The 24,826-nt window shown below is 34.6% G+C and overlaps 3 protein-coding genes across 6 annotated transcripts; 1 reads left to right on the top strand and 2 right to left on the bottom strand.

The window, feature by feature from the left end:
- The first annotated feature begins 5,162 nt into the window (after positions 1 to 5,162).
- Positions 5,163 to 6,557, top strand: LOC110230031. The gene has a single exon (XM_021031663.1). The coding sequence runs from the start codon at positions 5,163 to 5,165 to the stop codon at positions 6,555 to 6,557; it is 1,395 nt and encodes a 464-aa protein (XP_020887322.1).
- Positions 6,558 to 12,337: 5,780 nt separating this feature from the next.
- LOC110228401 lies at positions 12,338 to 19,928 on the bottom strand. Of its 4 annotated transcripts, none has more exons than XM_021025818.1 (9): positions 19,533 to 19,928; positions 19,335 to 19,339; positions 14,632 to 15,160; positions 14,154 to 14,547; positions 14,024 to 14,068; positions 13,641 to 13,941; positions 13,001 to 13,552; positions 12,629 to 12,917; positions 12,338 to 12,544 (listed from the first exon to the last, which is right to left on the bottom strand). In XM_021025818.1, exons 6-8 carry the CDS (start codon positions 13,746 to 13,748, stop codon positions 12,645 to 12,647), a joined length of 933 nt encoding a protein of 310 aa, XP_020881477.1. In that variant the 5' UTR covers positions 13,749 to 13,941; positions 14,024 to 14,068; positions 14,154 to 14,547; positions 14,632 to 15,160; positions 19,335 to 19,339; positions 19,533 to 19,928; the 3' UTR covers positions 12,338 to 12,544; positions 12,629 to 12,644. The 4 variants fall into 4 exon arrangements, with proteins under 4 accessions (XP_020881477.1, XP_020881498.1, XP_020881485.1 ...); XM_021025839.1 differs by having other exon boundaries at positions 14,024 to 14,061; XM_021025826.1 differs by lacking the exon at positions 19,533 to 19,928 and having other exon boundaries at positions 19,335 to 19,502.
- On the bottom strand, positions 15,436 to 16,719 carry LOC110228408. Its single transcript, XM_021025851.1, has 2 exons — positions 16,275 to 16,719; positions 15,436 to 16,185 (listed from the first exon to the last, which is right to left on the bottom strand). The coding sequence occupies exons 1-2, from the start codon at positions 16,709 to 16,711 to the stop codon at positions 16,080 to 16,082; spliced, it is 543 nt and encodes a 180-aa protein (XP_020881510.1). The 5' UTR covers positions 16,712 to 16,719; the 3' UTR covers positions 15,436 to 16,079.
- Positions 19,929 to 24,826: the final 4,898 nt, after the last annotated feature.

Genomic DNA, 24,826 nt, shown 5'->3' with positions numbered 1-24,826 from the left:
ATTTAATGTTTTTCTTAATTTGTGTGAAAAAACCTTAAACGACAACTAAAACGAAACGGAGGGAGTATTATTTAAAAATATAAGATAAAATACTATTTTGTAGAGCACAAAATATGTGAGATGACAAAAAAGGTGGAAAACATTAACTACTCTCAGAAAAAAATGGAAAACCCCAAAAACCTATTTTAAAAAATATATTGGTGAGAAAAGTGTAAAAGTTAAAGGGGTTTTTCAGTTCTCAAAAAATAAATAAATAGTTTGCAATATATTTCATTTACGAATTCAGTCTGTTTCCACTAAAATTATCTTTGTGTGGTTCCTTGCATTTGTATTCATCATCATTGATAGGCTTGCGCATTACGGGTTGGGCAAGCCATCCTTCCCGTACTCGACCTGAATTTTTTTTTTTGTTAAAATACTCGACCTGAATTACTCGAACTTTTCTAATAAAAAGTAATAAAATGCTTGGGTCAAGAAACTTTTTTCAACGGTAAAGGCTGGATATCCAAAATAACTGTTCCTAAATATACTCAAACTTACTCAATGTTTTTAAAAATTGTTCAAGAGATTCTAAAATTGTCCAAAATTTCACAAAAAATCTTATTACTATAATATTAAAATGGGAAAATTGGAAATAAAGGGTAAATATTTAAGTATTTGTCCATATATGAATTCTATGAACAAATATCAACTATTCCTAAACTACCCCTTGCATAAGATTGAACCAATTGTTTCAAAAATAATTAAGAAAAATATGTATTAAAATGATAAAGAATACATGAAGATATATAAAATGTCAAAAATATATGGTTTTGTTTTCGTTTTAGATGGATAAAATTTGATCTATAAAGTTTAGAATATGTCTTCTGAAATTAGAATGTATATTCTATACACTCTACATGTTCTACAAAATTTATATTATGTATTCTACACACTCTACATGTTCTACAAAATTTAGAAGTCATTTCTGTTCTACGGTATTTAGAATACTAGTTTCTACGACTTTTAGAATACATATTATATACTTTGTTCTTTGTTCTACAAAAATTAGACTATGTTTTCTAACATTTACTCATGTTTTAAGAATGTTAGAAAACATATTCTTAAGATTTTTTTTATTCTATAAAAATTAGAAAGTACATTCTATCTAATTTAGATTTTAAAAAAAAATCTTAAAATATGGAAATTGAATATAATGAATTTGATTACATCTACAAATTACAGAAGTTGAATTCTGAATACTTTAAAATTCTTTATACCTAAGTGAATAAATTATAACACAAATTATAATTTTTCTTTATACTTCACACTTTTTTCTATAGATTACGCTTAATTTCTTGTCTCAAAACCCGGAAAATTAGTTGAATTTTGAATACTTTAAAATTCTTTATACCTAAGTGAATAAATTATAACACAAATTAGAATTTTTCTTTATACTTAACACTTTTTCCTATAGATTACGCTTAATTTCTTGTTTCAAAACCCGAAAAATTATAGTTGCGCTCCATAAAGAAACTGAAATCAAGGGAGTGAGATAGAGAGAGAGAGAGAGATTCAAGAAGAAGAAGAAGAAAAAAGTTATTTAATATGACGTTATTAGAGAGGAGAGAACAATTACGAAAGCTTAACTTTGATGAGCAAGAGAATCAAAGAAGAAGAAGATATAAAATTATCTACGGCAAAACAAATAATGGAATGTAAATAAATGTTGATTTTGTCCTATATTTTTTCCAAATTGTTTTTAGAAAGAAATCAATTTAATTTTGAATTTTTTTAATAGTTTAGTAAGATTATAAAAGACTGGGGGCATATTGGGATTTTAATTATATGAAATCATATATGACCAATATTAAAGTATATATGATCAATCATAAATATAGAATGCATAGATGGACAATAGTTTAAGTATTTGTCCTTTATTTCCAATTTTTCCATATAAAATTATCCTCAATTATTCGTGCAGATATTAATTTTAATAACAAAAATTATGCGTTTCGGTATTGATTTTAACTACCCGACTATACTATTACTCATATTATTTGATCCTTATATTAACGAATATACTTTTACTAGTAATTTCTAAAACCCAAGATACCCGCACCCGACCCTTACCGGCCACATATACCCTTAATGCACATGGTTAATTAATACCCTTTGATTTTTAATTGTACACTTCTAAATAAATATAGATTTTGAGGCCAAAAGTCTAGAATTTATTTATTTGTTTTACTATCAATAAAATAAAGATAGACGGGAACAAGGAAGATATAATAATTCATATTTAATATCAATACCCTCCGTTGAGGCCTAATCAATAGTTTAAAATCCTTAGATTCTTTAATTTGTATTATTTCTAAATAAATAAAGATTGGGAGGCCAAAAGTCTTGAAAGGTATTATTATTTATATACTATCAATAAAATAAAGAAAGACTTGAATGACGAAGACATATACTTTTAAATAGGGAATCAAGTCATATTTAATACTGCTTTTTGTTTCAAAATATATACTCCCTCCGTTTCAGTTTAGTTATCGTTTTAGGATTTAAATTTTGTTTCATATTTTTTTTTTATCATCCGAAATTAATTAACACTCAAAAAAGCCATTCCCGAAGAATGTTGTTTACATATGTGATATGACGCGGTTCTGTACGAATTTTTCGTGCCAGAGAGTCCGCTTTGACATTTGCTCTACGAGAAATTAAAGATAAAGAAAAACTTAAGAATTCTTCCTTGTAGCTCTGAAAATTCCTCCAAATACACTGAAAACGCCGGCCATTCGGTTGGAGAAGACACCATTCGGTTTCATAATAGTTGTCGTTTTATCCCTACTATTTTAATGTTTTGGCCAATGAAATTTTTTATAAAATATATTAATAAAGGGTAAAACAGAAAATTTAATGCTTTCTTAATTTTTGTGAAAAACATTAAACGACAACTAAAACGAAACGGAGAGAATACTATTTTAATTAAAACACATATATTAATTTTGAATTATATTTAATACTCCTATTATTTAATATTTAATTTTCATCTCGAAGCCCCCTTGGCCCATTGGTTGACCAATGGTTAATTAATGCTTCTACACCGAGAGGATTTAGTTGTCGTTTTAGGATTTAAATTTTGTTTCATATATTTTTTTTATCATCCGAAATTAATTAACACTCAAAAAAGCCATTCCCGAGGAATGTTGTTTACATATGTGATATAACGCGGTTCTGTACGAATTTTTCGTGCCAGAGAGTCCGCTTTGACATTTGCTCTACGAGAAATTAAAGATAAAGAAAAACTTAAGAATTCTTCCTTGTAAAATACACTGAAAACGCCGGCCATTCGGTTGGAGAAGACACCATTCGGTTTCATAATAGTTGTCGTTTTATCCCTACTATTTTAATGTTTTGGCCAATGAAATTTTTTATAAAATATATTAATAAAGGGTAAAACAGAAAATTTAATGCTTTCTTAATTTTTGTGAAAAACATTAAACGACAACTAAAACGAAACGGAGAGAATACTATTTTAATTAAAACACATATATTAATTTTGAATTATATTTAATACTCCTATTATTTAATATTTAATTTTCATCTCGAAGCCCCCTTGGCTCATTGGTTGACCAAGGGTTAATTAATGCTTCTACACCGAGAGGTCTGGGGTTCGAGTCCCAGATATTGCGATTTATTAATAAATTTGCAAATTAAATGAGGCAAGTGTGCAGGAGATCTCCAGCGAAGTACAATTATAGCCGTTCGCCAGGATTCCACGCAGGGAGAGAAGTATCGTCAGGTCTTGGATCATTGAAGGTGTCCGTTAAGAGCATGGATTAGGAAGTGTCGTCTGTCGTGGATCTAATAAGGGTCGGAAGGAATTGTCCGTTGTAGAATCGTCTATGTAACAGTTCTTATAATTTGCAATAAATAATAAATCTAGACGTCAAAAAAAAAATTTCATCTCGAAGGACGCAGACCTAATAAATCTCAAAACATATTTTACTAAGTCAATGCAACTAATAACCGTATAATCCCACGTTATTGCTGTCTTTGTCTGCTCGTATGTGGAGATTACTTCTATCCATAATACATCTCAGCACGTTATCACTACGTCTCCTCTTTCCTAAAAAAGCCAAGTACTTCAAATTTTATATTTTTTTATAAATTATTGGTTATATTAAAAACAGAACAAAATCCGTGGTGAATCATAAATATATAATAAATACTTAATTTGTTCCTTTGCCAAAACGATTAGTTAATTTTAATTTTTTTTTGTTTCACAAAGTATATACTCCCTCCGTTTCGTTTTAGTTGTCGTTTAAGGTTTTCTCATACAAATTAAGAAAGCATTAAATTTTCTGTTTTACCCTTTATTAATATATTTTATAAAAAAAATCATTGGCCGAAACATTAAAACAGTAAAGATAAAACTGGAATTTTCACCAAACATTTGCATCGAAAACATAAAACGACAACTATTATGAAACAAAATTTTAACTCTAAAACGACAAGTAAAACGAAACGGAGGGAGTGTATTTTTTAATTTTTTTTTTTCAGAGAGACAAGGAAGAAGTCTCAACTTCTATTTATCTTTAATTTCTCGTAGTGCAAATGTAAAAACGGATAATGTAGGAATGACTTTTTTGAATTTTAATTAATTTCGGATGACAAAAAAAAAAGTGTTTCGTTTTAAAGTTTTGTTTTTGTCTCATAAATAATGTCGTTTTGTATTTTCAATGAAGAATTTTAAATAATAATCATTTTTTTAACCTTCTTTTCTTAATATATTAATAAGGGAGATGATTTTTTTAATGTATTAATAAAGAATATAATAAAACTTTTAATAATTTTTTTAATATATGTGAAAAAGTATATAATGAACATTTTTTGTGAAACATTATAATGAATTATGAAAAATCGAGTGACATTAAATAGGTGTAAATCGGCTCGTAAAATTTGTTAACAACATTACACATGCCTCATTAGTATATGCAACTTGAAAAAAATATATATAAAAATCAGCGATAGCATTATCTTTTTTGTTTGCTGAGAGCATATTGTTTTTTCTTTGATTTTTCTTTTGTGAAGTGGTTGCATTTTCTTCCAAATTGAAACAGAGGAAGCCATCCACATTCACAATTTGTGCTGATTTAGGTAAGCATCTTGGTTGTGGAATGAACCCATCACTACTTGTTATTGACCGACCCAAGATCCATGAGCATCCTCTCACGCTCCTTTCCAGAGAGGTTTCCTTCATATGCAACGCTTGTGGGACAAAAGGCGAGAGATCTCCGTATGTATGTCTCTTATGTTGTTTCATGATACATGAAGATTGCATCGAGCTTCCTCGTGTTATACGCACAAATCGTCACCCACACCGCCTCTCTCACATATTCTCATTTGACTCGGAGAAGAAGTTGGACTGCAGAATTTGTGGTGAGGGCATTGATGGTAGATATGGGGCTTATTCATGTCTTATATGTTCTATCTCTTATATTGTTCATTCAAGATGCGCAACAAGAACAGATGCGTGGGATGGCAAGGAACTCGAAGGAGTTCCCGAAGAGGAAGCACTGCCTGAGCCGTACAAGGTGACCGGCGATGAGAGAATTATACATTTCAGTCACGAAGAGCATGAGCTGAGACGCATCACCAATGATTATGATGATGACGATGCACACTGCTACGCTTGTAATCTCCATGTCTATCCCGACCCATTTTACAAATGTGGTGAAGTGAATTGTGGTTTCATTCTTCACCAAACATGCGCTAACCTTCCTCGGGAAACCAGGATCCCGATCCATCCATACCCACTTACCCTTCTCTACAAGGTGGACAGCTCCATTTTCAAATGTGCATCTTGTAACCACTTTTCTAACGGCTTCAGATACTCCTCTTCCAAGTACGACTTCAATGTTGATACTAAATGCGCCTCAATCACTGAACCGTCTCTAGGTGGAGGTCATCACCATTCTCTTTATTCGAACTCCAACTACACATCCTGTTGTGGTTGCGACCAAACAGAACCTACTCCACTAAGTTGTCCAGACTGTGAGTTAGGTTTGTGCTACGTGTGTGCCACCTTGCCCAGTAGAATACCTTACGGAGATGACGCACATCCGCTTTCCCTCAACCATGGTGGAAGATTGTCTAGTCAGCAAAATTACTGGTGCGACAGCTGTGAAACGCAAGTAGACACTCTCAAAAAAGTCTACATGTGTTCCACCAGCTGTGGAACTGTTGTTCATACCAGATGTGCAATTGGAGGACATCTAAGAAATTTGAAGGCAGGAATCGGTTTCAACATAGACCGCTACAATTGCAAAGTTGTTCTCAATGATCAAGTAACCCGACCCTGTTGCAGCCAGTGCAAACTTCGCAGCCAGGGACTTTTAGTGTTGAAAATTTGTTTAGCTGGTGTTGAAGCTTTCATTTCTTACTTCTGTTCCATTGAATGTGTACAGAAACATGGCCACATTGACAACATCGACATTGACCCGCGACAGCGACCAGTAATCAACGACACGTTTTATTGTTCATTTCCTAGTGACTTTGAATTTTATCTTTGATGACTATGAAATAAACATGATTTTAGTCTCTCGTAATCGCCAGAGACTACGAAACAAAGCCAGAAGCAGTTACCTTGATGTTATGCAATTTATTTTCTCCCTTTCATGTACCGTGAGTTTTTTTAACTGATTCCTTTGTTTCAAAGATGATAAACGCAAAAACTGATACACCTTACTGAAATTTATCTAGTTTGACACAAATTTAGAAAAAAATAACTAGATAAACACCCAAATAATATGGTTTACTATAATAATATAATTTTGGGAGACTCACAAAAATGCCCCTTTTTCAATACCCCTTTTCAAAAATGCCCCCTTTGGCTGTCCATTTTTAAAAATACCCCTTTTTATGTACAAAATGACTAAATTACCCTTCTTTTAATAAAAGATATTACAAATATATAAGGAAATATAACAAAATTAGGTTCATAAAATACAAAATATTTTTGGCGGGAAAAGTGATCCCATAATTTTTACCGCCAAAAACACTTGTAAAAACTTGTAAAACTTTTAAAATACCTTGTAAAATTTTCCCGTAAAATTTTTTCCCGCCAAAAAATTTTCCCGCCAAAAATTTTTTTTTGCGGGAAAAGTGATTCCGCAATTTTTTTGGCGTTAAATTTTTGGCGGGAAAAAATTTTACGGGAAAATTTTACAAGGAATTTTAAAGGTTTTTTACAAGGTATTTATAAGGTTTTACAATGTATTTTAAAAGGTTTTACAACGTATTTATAAGGTATTTATAAGATATTATAAGATTTTACAAGCTATTTTATAAGGTTTTACAAGTTATAAGATTTTACAAGTTTTTTATAAGGTTTTACTAGTTGTAAATACTTTATAAAACCTTATAAGTACCTTGTAAAACCTTTTAAAATACATTGTAAAACTTTACAAAACACTTGTAAATACTCTGTAAAACCTTTAAAATACCTTGTAAATTTTTCCCGCCAAAAATTTTCCCGCCAAAAAAATTTTGCCAAAAAAATTGCGGAATAACTTTTCCCGCAAAAAAAAATTTTTGGCGGGAAAATTTTTTGGCGGGAAAAATTTTTACGAAAAAATTTTACAAGGTATTTTAAAGGTTTTTACAAGTGTTTTGGCGGGAAAATTGGGGGATCACTTTTCCCGCCAAAAAATATTTTGTATTTTGTGGACCTAATTTTGTTTCAAATAAGGGTAAAATGGTCATTAAAAATTAAAAGAGGGCAAACTTAAAAATGGACTCTCAAAGGGGGCATTTTTGAAAAGGAGTATTGAAAAAGGGGCATTTTTAACAATTTCTCTATAATTTTTGTGTTAAAAGATTAAATACCGATTTTATTTTCAATTTTATTAATATATAATGTTTAACATATAATAATTAAATTAAATATAAAATTAGAAAAATACAAAGCGAAAAATTTTTTTAAAAAAATTAAAAATATAAACAAAAAAAAATTAAAAAATATAAACAAAAATAATTAACATAATCATATATTAACGAGGAGACTAATACAAAAAATTCTGTCGCGGTAAGAATATGTTTGTCGTTACCTTATTGTACAGATTAAAATTCTATTTCATCAATAAAACTGTCATCATACGACATATTTTTATAGGTTATAAAAATATGTCGTTATGTAAAAAGGTTGCGAGTATATGTCATTCTAGCAATTTATATTTTTTTATATAAAAAATCAGCTATCACACTCTAGATTTTTGTTAAAAAAACACTGTCATAACATAAAATAAATCTGTTATCGCTAATAAGTCAAACTAATAACTATTTTTTATTAACTAATCTCCTACATTATGGCAGATTTTTATCGAAAACTATAATTCTGCCAAACATTTTAATAAATCTGTCAAAATTACGAAAGTCTGTGGTGTCATCATAAAATAAGTCTGTCGTGGAAAAAAAATCTGCTACAAATTAAATATCTGTCGTAACCTATTTCTTGTAAGTCCGTAAAAAAAAAAAAATTGTCGCAAAAAATCTGTGGTAGATTAATAAGTCTGTCGTGAAAAATAAACCTGTCACAACTAACCCAACAGACTTTTCAAAAAAAAAAATTTCCCACGTTTTTTAAAATATATTTAAGGGTAATTTTGACTCTTTTCTTCCTAACAAAGAGAGAAAAAAATTTTGGTCTAGGCATGACCACAATTACGGTTATTGCGGTTACGGTTTATTAACCTACGATTACGGTTATAAAATTTCTCTAACCATAATCTTAACCGTTATATATACGGTTAAATACGGTTACGGATATTTAATTATTACGATACGGTTAATATCAAAGACAAAAGCTTATGTATTTTTAACCTTTAGAATGAAAATTTTAATGATGATATATCAAATAATATTTATTTTACAATATGTAATATATGTGATTGTGTACTTTAATATTTATAGTTAATTAGCTATTTTGTTCTGTTAAGTAAACCAACGAATAACTAAATTAATGGTAATAATTATAATCATTTAGTTATTGTTTTATTGACAATACGTATTCCAAACAATACTATAGAAATGTTGTTATGAGAACTAAGAAACGATTACAAGAGTAGAAATAATTTGTAAATTATTTATGATTTGATTTGTGGAAAATGAGTAGTAGACGAGTGGAGAGGTTTAAATTTAGTAGTGGGCGCATTGAACCATTTAAGACATTGTTTTAGTGAAATAATTATGTATTTTAGGTTTTAACTGCACGGTTAACTATGCGGTTAACCGTACGGTTTGTTGGGGTCGGATTAAACCCATCCATTAAGTCCGAGCCAAACCACACACCTCGGGGCGCTCTGCCGGTCAGCTCGGGTACACTGTTCGACGGCTCGGGGTACTCAGCCGATCAGCTCGGGTACACTGCCCGACGGCTCAGGGTACTCTGCCGATCAGCTCGGGTACTCTGTCAGTCGGCTCAGTATCCTAGTTAGCTCGGGGTACCCTGCCAGACCGCTCGGGTACCCTGCTAGATAGCTCGGAGGACCTTCTCGACGTCTCGGCTTAGGTTGTTCATCATATCACCAAACCATCCCAAGTCGAGGACGCCAATTACCCCGAGGCGAAACCTTGAGGGTCACCCGAGCTAAGTCTTCTAAGGAGTCTACAAAGTTACCCAAGCTAAAGTCACCAGTCACCCGAGCTAATTACATTCGAGGGGAAGTGTCCCCGAGGCAGTCTCCAAGCCACCCGAACCAAATGCACCAAATTACCTAAGGTGAAGTATTAAAAATGGCCGAGGCGGAACCTTGAAGATACCCGAGGAGAAATGTTCCCGAACAAAGACTTAGTGAATAAATACCTTCTTGAAGGACCATAACAGCATTTCCGAGAAAGAAGGATCATTTCCGAAATACTCAAATGATAAGAAAGAATCTTTAAGGATCTAACTCAAATCAGGAAATCTTCCAAAAGCTCCGAAGAATAAGCAAAGTATCCTAATCCGCGATATTCTAAGCCGGCTTCAAGATAAATGGAAATCTTTCGAGAATATCGCTAGAAATGCGGTTTACCACCCCTATATAAAGCGACTCGAGGCTCTCACAGAAGACACAGGCAAAAACGCTCTAGACTTCAGACTACCAAAAGCTCTGATATTCAACAGGAAAAAAATACACTTTTCTTTTAACGATCGAAACTATTCTTTTCATCAATAATATCAAGAACACCATATTTGGTTGCAAGTCTTTCTGTTGTTCTTTGAGAATTCTCGCTATTTGTATCCCTAAAAAGAAACCCTAAAAAAATTTTGACTGTGCAAGTTTCGACTTCCACACGGTTAACTAACGGTTTTGACACGTTTATGGTTAATTAACGGTTACGGTTAGGGGTGGGCATTTCGGTTTAACTTCGGGTTCGGTTTGGGTTCGGTTCGGTTTGGTTTATTTGGGTTTCGTAAAATTCTAACCAAACTCAACCGAAGTTAGTTTGGTTCGGTTTGTGTTTGGGTCAGTTTATGTTTGGTTCGGTTCGGTTTTACTTCGGTTCGGTTTAAATTCGGTTCAAAAAATCAATTAATGTAACAAAAAAAAAAATTTCATTGTTTTTGAAGTTTGAACATTGAAATTGATAAAGTAATTAAATATCAAGTTCCAAGTTGTAAGTTTTTTAGAAGGAGAACCCTAAGTTTTTTAAGGTTAGAGTTTTAGAGATAATTAAATCTATTTTACATTTATTCAAATTATTATAAAAGTAAAAATAAACACATATTTAGTTATTTATAATATTATTAATATAATTAAATAGTTATTTAGTTATTTATAATATTATTAATATAGTAGAATCAATTTTTAAAAACGTGAAACCGTAAAACCATTCTCTATTTATTTTCTTGAATATCTCGTCAACTAACGATCATTTTTTCATATTAAATTCGTAACCCATGTTCAGTTACTTTTACAACCCATAGTTGATGAACATGGTTTGTTTTTGTATAAATGAAAAAGAATAAGAAAATTCAAAAGAAAAGAAAGACCGACTTTTTCAATTTTGCAATCAACATAATCGATTTAAGAGATATCCACCGTCGTGGAACGTGCAACGTGCATCTCCGTGATAAAGAAACAGTAGGAAAATGTACAGCGCAATGTTCGAAATTAAATCATAGATAAATTAGAAACCATACTTCAAATTTGTCAATGGTGTTCCTAAAGTTGACATTTAAAGTCCTTTCGTCTTTTCAAACTTTCCAATCCAAATTTTCGTTTTATTTGGGTTTGGTCATTTTGTTTTAGCTGTCGTTTAATTTTTAAACAAATATATAACTTGAATTTTCTGAAAAATTAGGTTTAAGAATATTGGTTCAAATTAGTACTTATTTTAAGAATAATGAGTCTAACCATCCATTTTTATCAAATTAAGATGAGTTTTGTATTTTATCCTCCACCTCTAAAAAACTTATACTTGGATTCTGTTTGTTTGGTTCAGTTTTGGATCGGATCCTTCCTTTCAGCTCTTTTTGTCCATACCTATTAGTATCGCACCGCATGTTTTTTTTTCACCATTCAACATTATTTTAAAAGAAGGAAATATCTTAAGAACAAACACAAATGAACTTGCAGATTAGATCTATTATTAGGTTGCGGCTGTAGACACTTGAGATAAACAAAGAGGAACCACTTGAAATTTCACGAAAAGCTCTCTTCTCCAACCTAATGAAACACACTTAGATGAGAAAGAGGGTCCTTCTTTTAAATCTTCTTCTTCGTAGCTTCTGGGTTTCCTTCCTCCTTTATAAGGATCTTTTAGCTTCGTTTGAGAGTGGTTTCGTGGTGCTTAATTTCTGCTCTACTTGCTTCAACATGTCGTCGGCCATGGACAAAGCTATGATGGTGATGTCACTGGAAGAAGATGAAGATCACTACAAGAAAAATTAACATTCTTAGCGCGGAAAAAATGCTATCATAGGTAATACATAACGAAATAACAACTGCTATGATCTCGGCAGCTATGGTAGATGCCCCACCTACGATAGCATTAATTTTGTCTGCTATAGTATGTTCATATACAATAGCACTTTGTTAGTGTTATTATTTACTTTTTCATAGCAATAATTTAATGCCATTATTTAGTTGTTCATAGCAATTTATGAATTTTTTCATTTTTTTTTTATAATTCAAATTGGGTGCTATGATAGATCACTATACAATAGCAAATATTTGTTGCGTTAATTTATGTTTTCATAGTGCCATCTTAAAAAATATAACATGCTATCATATTATATATGTAATATATATATATATATATATATATATATATATATATATATATATATATATATATATAACCTGTAAATTTAAAATGAAACCATTTATAACATCTCAAAAACATTCCAACATACTTAAAACACTTCCGCATCATACCAAACACAATTCCGAATCCAACATACCAAAAACAATTCCAAATCCAACATACCAAACATTAAACATTCTGAATCCAAAATACATAAAGACTAGTCTTAACCTAAATTAAGCTAGCTAGACCAAAGTTGCTTCATCCCCTGCAATTAATAATGGACATTGTCTTATATTAGTTTTGCACCTGAAAAACCAAAAACACAATCATCAAAATAAACAATACTTACCTCAGTTGGACGATAGTCAATACATGACCAAGTTATCAGTTGGCCATGCGATAAATGAACCAAATGCATCTTTCATATACTCAATCTCATATGATGTCCTCCAAACCGCTGCATCATCTACCTGGACTATATCTACCCAAACTTGCGCAACATTAAGACCCAAGGGAGCAAAGTGTACACGTCTCTCTGGATCAGTTGAAATCACCCGTCCTTCAGCAACAACCTGCTTCCTTTCTTTAATATCCAGTAACATACACTTCTGATTTTCCTGTATAGCTCCTTTTTTCCGCTGACAAGTTGACCATATTACCAATTACTACAGTAAAATGAGACAGAACCATAATCAACTTTAGAACATATAAAATAAGTTACCATAGATCTTCGAAGAGGGGACGGTGCAGCTGTTTGAGTTTCCACTGCATTAGATTTTGGAACTGTTGTTGGAGACTTCTCACATGATGCTGAGATTGGTTGCATATGCGACTTAGAACCTGTTGCTGCGGATTTTTTACTTGCTGATGCTGATCTTCCATGAGCTGGTTGCGATTTAGAACCTGTTGCTGTGGATTTTTGACTTGATGATGCTGATTTTCCAGGAGCTATTTGAGTAGATGCATAATTCTGAATAGGAGATAACCGGCCTGTTCCATCTGGGTTGTTTTCGAAGACAACTTTGTTGAAAGGCCATGCTACAAAGGACATTAAACAGTCCTCTATGTATGTAACATCCATTGTAGGCCTCCATATGAATGTATTGGCTTCATGTACCACATCAACAAACACTTTTACAGCCTTTGGTCCGAGTGAAAGTCCATTCACCAATGCTTTACGATCTTGCGTGGTCCAACGGCCTTCAGCAACAACTACATCATCGTTAGACAGATCAAGTAGTTTGCATTTGTTCAAAGAATTGGCTCGTGTGCCCTGTTAAACGCATAAAACAATGTCAGAATTTTAAATCATCAACAATCTGTATAAACTTATTAATTAATGAACAAGTTAGAAACTTTACTAGTGGTGCCATGTCTTCTTCCTGAACCCCCTGTTCTAGACTAACACACTTCGTGGCAGGCCATGGAATCATATGCCCAACAGATTCTTCAATTGTTGACATTCCCATAGCATTTCTCCAAAGGAATGCTTCTGGTACCGTGGCAGTCTCAACCAAAACTTATATAATCTAAAGGACCTAAACGAATCCCATTCACAACATCCTCTGGATCAGTAGATATAATACGTCCCTCAGCAACATTCGCATCATCACCAGCCCAGTCAATCAAAATACACTTTGGTTGTGCTTTTTTGTTAACACTCTATGCAGATTTAGAGTAGAAAAAAACAAATCAGACTTTATAGTTATAAAGAAATCAATTTCATGGATTATTAATCACTTACCCTTGCAGCAGATCTAGAGTTTTCACCAACTTCAGTTTCTTGTCCCTGTGACATGCCAGAAAAAATATTAACTTTTAATTTATGTTACAACCCAACAACTTAATGTACAAAAAATACAAAAGTGCATTACCTGGTTCTGCAGTTTACCAAGTTTATTTTCTAGCTCATTAACCTTGTCCAGGAGATGAATTTGCTTCTTTTCCATTTCAACCATACACTTGTGATTAACTTGGAAACAAGCTAATTTCGTCTTAGTCATATATTTCCCCATTGCCCTCATTCGACCGGGATTATCAGGTCCTAATAGTTCGACAAGTGTATCTTGTCCTTCATTTGTTTCAACAGAATTAACAAGTTCAGCTGCCTTTTTCAGTAACATTCTTAGGTCGCAGATCCATCCTATCTTTCAAAGTCGTAGCTTCATTAACTTCCCTAACCACTCGTGACTTGTGTGACCGCCACAAATTTCCCATCTGTTCAATCAATGCTTTCTTTTGGTAATCTTCTTCTACTTCAAACCTTGACTGCAATCAATCAAGGTTTTAAGAAAAAAACATTTCATCCTGGAAAGATTAAGTAAGTAAATGTCAAATTACAGAAAAGTTTACCTTGACAGACATCCAGAGCATTGTCTTCATATCCTGAGGGACTTTTGGCCAACTTTCAATTGATACAGGAACGTGTTCTCGCACAATTATACCAAGATACGTTGACAACTTAACAGACACATGACCATAATGTTCTCCCATGAAAGTGAAGTTAACCTTTAATCTGCTATTTGGATTCCTGGCGATGTCTCTCAATCTTGTTGGTCCTCGCTTTCTCTTACGTGTAGGTTTAGCTACATGATCGTGCTCGTCAGTCCCATCATTAACTCCAGGCTGATCTTCTACAGGCTGCTCTTCTGAAGGATGCTGAGCCTGCTCTTCTAAAGGCTGAGCTTCTATAGGCTGCTCTTCTGAAGGATGTTGATCCTGCTCTTCTAAAGGCTGAACTCCTTCTAGACGCTGGTTGTGTTGTAAGTTATGATCAGGTTGTGGCAGGTTTATTGTACCCAAGAATTCTGGCTCTTCAGAATCTTTCTTCTTTTTTCTCTCTCCACGGTTTGTTACTTTCTTTGGTCCCATGTCAACTCACCTGAAATAAATGAAAGAAAATAGGGTTAATTAAACAATTACCAAGCAGTCATCAGATATATAGCAAATGGAAACACAAATACAAATCAAACAATTACCAAGCAGTCAACAGACGTAGCAAATAAAACAAGAATGTGAATGCCAAACAAACACAACTACAAATAAAATAATTACCAAGCAGTCATCAGACATAGCAAATAAAACAACATCAATGTAAATGACAAACAGACTCCATTTCAGAAAAATATGCCTTCACAATCAGTTCGGACATTTTCAGATTCATCCATGTGAACATCCATGTCCACATTTGCTGGTAATGGTCCAATGTCTGCAATTCCATCATCCAAATCTTTATTATATCTTCTTGAAGGAACTCGCATAACAACATGCCAACTTGATTATGCGTCTTCCCTTAAGTAAAACACCTGCTTCGCTTGCGATGCTAATATATATGGATCTTTTAAAAAAGAGACTTGACTATGATTCATGTTAACTAGTGTGAAACCATCTTCTATCTTAGCTCCATTACCCATTACTGCCCAGTGACACCGGAAGAGAGGAACATAAAAAACATTATAATCTAATAGTATGATGTCTATCACTCTGCCATAGTAAGATACCAAATCAACCACTTGTGAAGTATCTTTCGCACTAGCCCTACAGACTGCTGTTGCCTCATAGAAAACCCCACTATTCTGATTTTTCCTATCAACTGAACTTGTATGAAACCGTTGACCATTCACTATGTAACCTGTATATGACCGTGCCATATAACGTGGACCGTAAGCCAACCATTTTAGAACTTTTCCATGTCTGTCTGAATCAATTGGTATCTACGAGAAATAAAATATAACAAATCAGACACATACACACAAAAACATGAAATAACAACAGAAAATAGTAGATTTGATGTAACTTGCCTACTGTTTTAACCATGATGCAAAATTCTCAGAATGCATAGCCCATAAAACTGATGCATCACGTCGGCATCTTCCATTGGTGTCTTGTAGATGCTGAAGGTGCTCACTTGTACAATATTAATAATAAGAAGCTTAATCAGATACTTTATCATAAAACTGTAAATAATAATAGAACAAGAACTGTATAGAACTTACTCGATATAAGGTTCGACGACAGCCATATTTTGGATGACAGCAAGATGAGCTATTTTCTTATCCATTTCTGAGAGAGTTATGGAAGTGGCTGCGGATATAGGACGACCCTCTAGTATAGAACTATTCTCATAGTCAGTGTTTCTATCTAGTTTTTCCTGTACGTTTGTAGACTTCTTTAAGAATTCACTACAAAACTGGACGCATTCTTCAGCTAGATAACACTCAGCAATACACCCCTCTGGTCTAGCAGGATTTCTCACAAAGTCTTTCAGAACTTTCATATACCTTTCAAAAGGGTACATCCATCTAAAGTGGACTGGTCCACCTAACCGAGCTTCCCTTCCAAGATGAACCATCAAGTGAACCATGATATCAAAGAAACTTGGCGGAAAAAATCTTTCAAACATGCATATCGTTTCAACAACCTCAGCTTCCATTACCACAATCTGCTCTATATCAATTACTCGCTGACACAATTGGTTGTAGAATGCCATTACCACAATCTGCTCTATATCAATTACTCGCTGACACAATTGGTTGTAGAATGCACATAAGCGTACAATTGCTAGCCTAGGACCTTTAGGTAACAAACCTGTCACTTTACATTCGTCTACAGATACGCCTCTTGCTATGTTTGAGCAGTATCCATCTGGTCCTTTGAAATCAACAAGACGACTACATAAAAAAATTTTCTCTTTCTTAGATAAAGACCAAGGAGCTGCAGGTAGATATGTTCTTTTCCCTTGAATCCTAGGGTGCAAATCCTTTCTAATACCAAGATGCTCCAGATCTTTACGGGCATTTAGACCATCCTTTGATTTCTTACAATGTAACACAGTAGAAAGAATACTTGCAGCCACATTCCTTTCTACATGCATAACATCTAAGTTATGCCTCACAGGAAGATCCTAAAAAATACATAGAACAAATACAATAAGTAACTCTAACGTTAAACAAAGTTTAATGAATAAAATTTGAAAATTAAATAATATGGAAGTTTAAACATACCTCCCAATACGGTAACTTGAAAAATATAGACCTTTTCTTCCATCTTGATAACTCATCCTCATCTACATTTACTTCATCTTCTTCATCATCTTCCGACTCACTTGATAACTCCTCGTCATCAGACTCCATACCATTAGACTTAGTCTTTTTTCTCTTGCGTCCAGATCGTTTCAGATTTCCAAAGTCATTTTTGAAATTTTTCAGGTTTTGAGAAATTTCTTTTCCAGTCAATATTCTTCCCTTTATCCCTGGTTCAGTTTTTCCATCAAACCATGACTTCTTTAATCTGAAACTATGCGTTGCTGGCAGTCTCTTCTGATGGCACATATACACATGTTTTCGGCTGAACTTCAACCACAAACTGTCTGTATTTTTGCCACATAATGGCATGCCATCTGACCCTTTACTTTGCAGCCTACAAGATTCCCATAAGCCGGGAAGTCACTAATCGTCCAAAGCAGCATTGCCTTAAGATTAAAAGTTGATTTACTAAATGCATCATATGTCGTCTCTCCATTGTTCCACAGATGAATTAGATCATCTATGAGCGGCTCTAAGTATACATCAATGCTGTTACCAGGTTGTTGTGGTCCAGGTATCAACAATGTAGGCATGATGTTCTCCTTCTTCATGCATAAGTCTGGTGGCAAATTATAGTTTACTAGCAAAACAGGCCAGCAACTATAATTGTTGTTCTTCATGTCGAATGGATTAAATCCATCTGTTGAAAGACCAAGCCGCACATTTCTTTCTTCAGCTGCAAAGGAAGGATATTTCGCATTCATCTGATCCCATGTTACTGAATCCACAGGGTGGCGGAGTTTCCCATCGTTGCTCTTGTTACTATGATGCCACCTCAAGTCCTTAGCCATCTCCTCAGATCTAAACATTCTTTTCAGCCGTGGGATTATTGGAAAGTAGCGTAACACTTTCTGTGGAACACCTTTCTTTACTTCACCATTAACCGTGTTCATCTTCCATCTAGAAGCTTTGCATTTAGGACAATTCTCGAAATCCTTGTACTTCTTTCTGAATAAGCAGCAATCATTAACACAAGCATAAATCTTCTGGTAGCCCATATCAAATGACTTAAAAAATTTCTTCACATCATATAGTGATGTATGTAGCACATTGTCCTTCGGTAGCATCCCCGATAGTGTCTCCAAAAGATCATTGAAACTCTTGTCAGACCACCCATTTTGTGTCTTAAGTCTGAATAGGGACACAATTGCCAAGAGTTTACTGTGATTCACACAACTTGGGTATAAGGGTGTTGCAGCATCTGCAAGATTTGCAAAGAAGTCATCTTCTTTCTTGTTCTCACAATCTGCGGTCTCATCAGGTTCATCATCTCCAACAAAGTCGTCATCCATGAACTCAGCAGCTTGATATAACCCATATATCTCATCCATTTGACTGAATTTACTGTCACCTTCAACCCCAGAATTTAACTTTCCATGATGATACCAATTAGACCGCCGCTTATAATCCTCATCCATACCTCTTCTAACAAGATGGTCAACTACAACACTTCCTATGTGACGATCTATATTACGACAGTCGATGCAAGGACATACAATCATATCACCATCTACCAAAGCCGCAGACACAACTCTTACAAAATCTGAAGCCCCTCTTTGATAAGTTGGATCAGCTCTTCATTTAAGAATGAAGAGAAAAAAAATAAAAAAGAAAGAAATAAAAAAAATCTACAAACCCCTATTGAAAACTTAACATCTATATAATTAAATTTAATACCTGCAAAGATGCACCCAATTTAAAACCTTTAGTATCCTTAACATCATATAAGAACAGAGTTATTGAAAAAATCAGACACATCAAAAAATAACTTTGTACTTTAAAACAATTCAGACACAAATATACCTACGTTCTTTTAGAGCTAGAGAGAAACAACCATATCACATATATTAAAACAATATAAACAAACTCAAACACAAAACAGTATGTTTGAAACAACCTAACAGCATTAACAACAAACCAACCAGACAAAAATAAACAAACAAAAGAGACAAAAAGAAAGAAGCTACTAACCTGTCCTGTCAATGGAGATAAATAAAATCTTTAAACTTCCATCAATGCACTCAGCAACACTTGCAAAACATAATTGGAGAAAGAGTATAAGTTTTAAAAGTCATATTACAGTTTGATCTTAAAACGATTTATATAATCAAAGTAATGAAACTGCAGTACAAAGACTCAACATAAGAGACAAAGAAAGAAGCTATTAACCTGTCTTGTGATTAGAGATAAAAAAAAGCTTCAAAATTCCTTTAGTGCACTCAGCAACACTTGCAAAACATAATTAGAGAAATAGTTTAAGTTTTAAAAGTCATTAAAAACGATTTATATAGTCAAAGTAATGAAACTACAGTACAAAGACTCAACATAAGAGACAAAGAAAGAAGCTATTAACCTGTCATGTGATTAGAGATAAAAAAAAGCTTCAAAATTCCTTTAGTGCACTCAGCAACACTTGCAAAACATAATTAGAGAAAGAGTGTAAGTTTTAAAAGTCATTAAAAACGATTTATATAGTCAAAGTAATGAAACTGCAGTACAAAGACTCATCATAAGAGACAAAGAAAGAAGCTATTAACCTGTCCTGTCAATCAACCAGAGTCTGGCCTCAAAAGAAAACAATTTTCAGTCACTCTTGTATCTCTTAATACTGACCAAGAATGTGTATTTCGACTAAACTAAAAAGTAAACCTTAAATTATACAGATTGAACAACTGGAGAAGGAAATAAGGGAAGTAAAGCAAGTTCTTTCTGACAAAAAAGAACAAGAAACAGCAATGCTTCAGGTCTGTTTCCACCAGTGAAAAGTTACATAACCTATGTTCTAAAATTTGAACGGATCTTAAACAAATGTTCTAAAATCAGATACATAACCAAAATTTTTGTTCTTTCATTGCAAATGTTAACATACTAAGCTAAAACGAAATCGTAGAGACTTATAATGACCAAATCAAAACACATAAACAGATCTGAGCAAACACATAAACACATAAACAGACTTGAGCTAAACATGTTTGAGCAAACATATAAACACATAAACAAATCTCTTGCATGTCATAAAAAAAACCGTTTATTGTTCCAATTTCATCAGGAAATCGAAACACATAAACAGATTTGAGCTCCAATTGAAGATTTAAGGGTTTCGACAACTGGGTAAAGTGAAAGAGAGAGAGAGAGAGAGTCGGATAAAATCACCTTCAATTGGATCAGCTCTTCTGAGATTAGATCCGGCGGTGTTTCAGATAGCGGGGACGGCGAGAGATTCCGCCGGAATTGGCGACGGCGATAGATTTGGAGATTTGAAGGTTTAAGGGTTTCGTTTCTCTAAGTGTTAAGAGAAGTAGAGAGTCGCGACAAAGTGTTTTTAGAAAAGGGGGAAAGTTTTTGCTTTTTAGTAAATTTGGCTAAGTGTTTGGTGATTTTACTTCCCGCTTATTGAAACTCTATTATAGCGTTTATCAAATGCTATCATATGGTAAGCAAATTACAAACTCATCTTAGATAGCAAATTTGAAATCGTGCTATTATTAGGTGCTATGAATGTACAGTTTTTTTGTAGTGAGAAGATCTACCGCTGGATATGCCGGAACTTCCTGAGTTCTCCTCCCGCAAAAGGAATTATTTGAGTTTGGTCGGGAGATTGCTTAATCCCGATTGTCAAGATATGAAAAGTCTCATAAGAAATATGCCACGCAAGTGGCAAAAGGAGGGTAAGGTGAAAGGTATTGCGCTTACTCGAGAAAAGTTTCAGTTCATCTTTAACTCCGAATATGATCTCCAAGATGTTCTGGACAAAGGAGCTCACACCTCCAACGAGTGGTCGATTGCTGTCGAAAGATGGTTTGAGAGACCTCCAGATAACTATCTTCAGTTCATCCCGATTTGGGTCCAGATTTGGGATCTACCTATCAATCATTTTACGGTTGATGCTATTACTCTGCTAGGAGGATTGATTGGTGAGGTTAAAGAAGTTGCCTTTGACCCTGAAAGACCTCAACTTCAGGAATTTGTTAGAGTTAAGGTTCTCTTCGATGTTTCTAGGCCTCTAAGGAGATCAAAAGTGGTTAACATCAAAGGTGGGACTGCAATTGTTCGCTTCCAGTACGAGAGAGTCCAAAAGCGTTGCTACGATTGTCAAAGATTAACACATGAGAAAGAGGCCTGTCCTCTTATTATGAAGAGAAGACAAGATGAAGCTTTGGCTAGAAGAAAGGGTTCTCCTGTTGGGAGAGCAAATAAACCATTAGTTCTAAATGAATCTGACCCTTTATTTGGAGTCTTGAGAGAGGATCAAGTTGGGATCGATTCTTCAACGGGTCGACCAAGAATTATTCCAGAGGTCCTCGAGGGTATGAGGCAATACTTGATGTTTGCTAATGGGGAAGATTTACTCATCAAAGCAGAAAGAGTTCAAAAATCAGTTGGTGAAGTGGAGAAGGACCCGATAGCCCAAAAATCCATCCTCCGCCTTGAATCTCCTCCTGTCTTGCATTTGGAAGTTAACAAAAATAAGGGAGTGGTTTTCAGCTATGATAGTGAAACTTCTTCTCTGAATACTGGGATCTCCACTGGATTAAGTCTGAGTTCTTTCTCCTCTGGCCCACAAGCTAATGATCATAGATCCTGGTTAGTGGATTCTCTCTCGACAAATCTAGTTGCTCCAAAGGCCAATTTTCTTGCCTTGTCTCAACCTTTTCAGAATAAACCAACGGTTTTTAGGACCGGTTTATCTGAAGCCGGTCCGTCCGGGTTTAATTCTAAAAAGACAAAGCAAAGAAACAGACCATCAAAGAGTGCAAGGAAACAAAAACCTTTCATTCCTCCGGCTGAGGGTACAACTTTGGTGTTAAAATCAGGAATAACAGTTGGTGTGAAGGAAAAAAGAAAAGCAGTTCAAGAGGGAACAAGCACTACCAAATCTCCAAAGCTTAATCACAGAGCGGTGATCCCAAAGGGGGGTTGCCCAACCATCAATGAGCATTATAAGTTGGAACTGCCAGGGATTGGGACGGTCTCAAGACTTGGCAGCTCCTCGTCTTAGGAAATTGCGTAAAAAACACTTTTCTGAGATTTTGTTCTTGATGGAAACAATGCATGATAGGGATACTTTAGTTGATTTACAAGAGTGGCTTGGGTACAGTAGGGTTTTTACAGTGGAACCAATTGGGAAGTGTGGTGGTTTAGCAGTTTTCTGTAAGAGCAGTGTTCAAATGGATGTTATGTTTGCTGACAAGAATCTTATTGATCTTCATGTTCAGTTTGGAGCCTCATCCTTTTTTGTCTCCTGTGTGTATGGTGACCCAGATTTCAAAAAAGGCAATCAGTGTGGGAGAGAATTAGTAGAATTGGTACTAGTAGAAGGGAGAGCTGGTGTATGCTCGGTGATTTTAATGATATTCTTAATAATGGGGAAAAACTTGGAGGTCCTAGGAGATGTGATTCCTATTTCAAACCTTTTTCTGAGATGTTGACAGCTTGTGACATGGAGGAGCTTCATAGTCAAGGCAATCGTTTTACTTGGGCTAGCAAGAGATATGATTTGTGGATTCAGAGCAGATTGGATAGAGTTTTTGGGAATAAAGAATGGCTCAAGCAGTTCCCAGTTTCAAATAAGACCTTTTTGGACTTCAGAGGATCAGATCACCGTCCGGTTTTGTTGCAACTTCTTTCTTCTCAAGATGTTTACAGAGGGCAATTCAGGTTTAATAAGAGATTTCTTTTCAAACCCAAAGTTGAAGAGGAAGTGGCCAGAGCTTGGAATCAGTCAAGATTTGTCTCCGGAGTCTCTGCTTTTGATAGATTAAGATCGTGCAGGAAAGCCCTCAGCTCTTGGAAAAAAAAGAATCCATCTAATGCAAATGACAAGATTCAGCAAATGGAAAATGCGTTAGAAAAAGTTCAGTCCTCTTCTTTTCCGGGTCATGATCATGTGCATTTCTTGAAGAAAGAATTAGCTAGAGCCTATAGAGATGAATAGCTTTTTTGGAGTCAAAAGAGCAGGGACAAATGGATGAACTGCGGTGATAGAAATTCAGGGTTTTTTCATGCTTCAGTCAAAGGAAACAGATCAAGAAGAGAATTGAGAAGCTCTTGGATATTAATGGGAACGAACAGAGATCAGAGGCGGCAAAAGGTGATATTGCTTGTGCCTATTTCCAGACTCTTTTTACTTCTTCCAATCCTGCAAGTTTCTTTGGCTGGTTCACTGATTTTCTTCCAAAGGTTACAGAGGAAATGAACAAGATCCTTATTGGTCCAGTGTCTGATGAAGAGATCAAATCTGCTACCTTCTCCATCAAACCATCCAGTGCTCCAGGGGCTGATGGGATGTCCGGTCTTTTCTTTCAACATTACTGGAAGATCGTTGGTCCGCAGGTTATCACTGAAATAAGACAGTTTTTTGAATTTGGTGTTTTTCCTTCTGAATGGAACTACACCCATTTTTGTCTCATCCCAAAGATTCCTCATCCTACTGAAATGGCTAATCTTAGACCAATTAGTTTGTGCTCCGTGTTGTACAAGATCATTTCAAAAGTCATGGTAAGAAGACTTCAGCCTTTTCTCCCTCAGCTTGTGTCTACCTCTCATTCAGCTTTTGTCTCTGAGCGCCTCATCTCAGACAACATCTTGGTAGCCCATGAATTAGTCCACAGCCTCAATGCTCATCCTTCTATCTCCTCTGATTTTATGGCCGTGAAGTCTGATATGTCCAAAGCATACGATAGAGTCGAATGGAGCTATCTTAGAACCCTTCTTGGAGCCCTTGGTTTTCATGAAAAGTGGGTTAATTGGGTTATGTTTTGTGTCTCTTCAGTTACATACTCAGTTCTAATTAACGACCAGCCTTTTGGAATGGTGATTCCTCAAAGGGGACTCAGGCAGGGAGATCCTTTATCTTCCTTTCTTTTTGTCTTATGTACTGAGGGTCTCTCCCATTTGCTTAACTCAGCTCAATCAAGGGGTCTTATTGATGGAATTCAGTTCAATGTTGAGGGTCCTATCATTAATCACCTCTTATTCTCTGATGATAGTCTTTTTGTGTGTAAGGCCAGCATAGATCAAAGTCTGATTCTTCAGAGAATTCTTGATGTGTATGGGGATGCAACTGGTCATACAATAAATCTCAACAAATCTTCAATCACTTTTGGCTCCAAAGTGCTGCATTCTATGAAAACAGATATTCAAGATATCCTCAAAATCACTAATGAAAGGGGAGCAGGAACTTATCTGGGGTTGCCAGAATGTTTCAGTGGCTCAAAAGTGGAGATGCTTGGATATATCAAGGATCGGTTAAAATCCAAATTGACTGGCTGGTTCTCTAGGTCTTTGTCACAGGGAGGTAAGGAAATCTTATTGAAGTCTGTTGCGCTTGCCATGCCGGTTTTCGCTATGTCCTGTTTCAGGTTGCCAAAGACTACATGCTCTAATTTATCTAGTGCTATGGCTCATTTTTGGTGGAGCTCCTTTGAACACAACAGGAAGATGCATTGGATAAGTTGGGAGAG

Source organism: Arabidopsis lyrata (genome assembly GCF_000004255.2).
Source record: "Arabidopsis lyrata subsp. lyrata unplaced genomic scaffold ARALYscaffold_8, whole genome shotgun sequence".
Classification (NCBI taxonomy): domain Eukaryota; kingdom Viridiplantae; phylum Streptophyta; class Magnoliopsida; order Brassicales; family Brassicaceae; genus Arabidopsis; species Arabidopsis lyrata.
Note: the sequence above shows the minus strand (reverse complement) of the source record. Positions and strands in the feature narration are given on the sequence as shown.

Bases quoted from the DNA above. Each gene is read 5' to 3' on its own strand.
- LOC110228401 (XM_021025818.1), bottom strand. From the start codon at position 13,748: ATGGGAATGTCAACAATTGAAGAATCTGTTGGGCATATGATTCCATGG. The intron at 13,553-13,640 runs GTAAAGTTTCTA...TGCGTTTAACAG, and splicing joins AAGAAGACATGGCACCACTA to GGCACACGAGCCAATTCTTT. The intron at 12,918-13,000 runs GTAACTTATTTT...TCAACTTGTCAG, and splicing joins CCCCTCTTCGAAGATCTATG to CGGAAAAAAGGAGCTATACA.
- LOC110228408 (XM_021025851.1), bottom strand. From the start codon at position 16,711: ATGGAAGCTGAGGTTGTTGAAACGATATGCATGTTTGAAAGATTTTTT. The intron at 16,186-16,274 runs GTAAGTTCTATA...ATATTGTACAAG, and splicing joins GTCGTCGAACCTTATATCGA to TGAGCACCTTCAGCATCTAC.
- LOC110230031 (XM_021031663.1), top strand. From the start codon at position 5,163: ATGAACCCATCACTACTTGTTATTGACCGACCCAAGATCCATGAGCAT.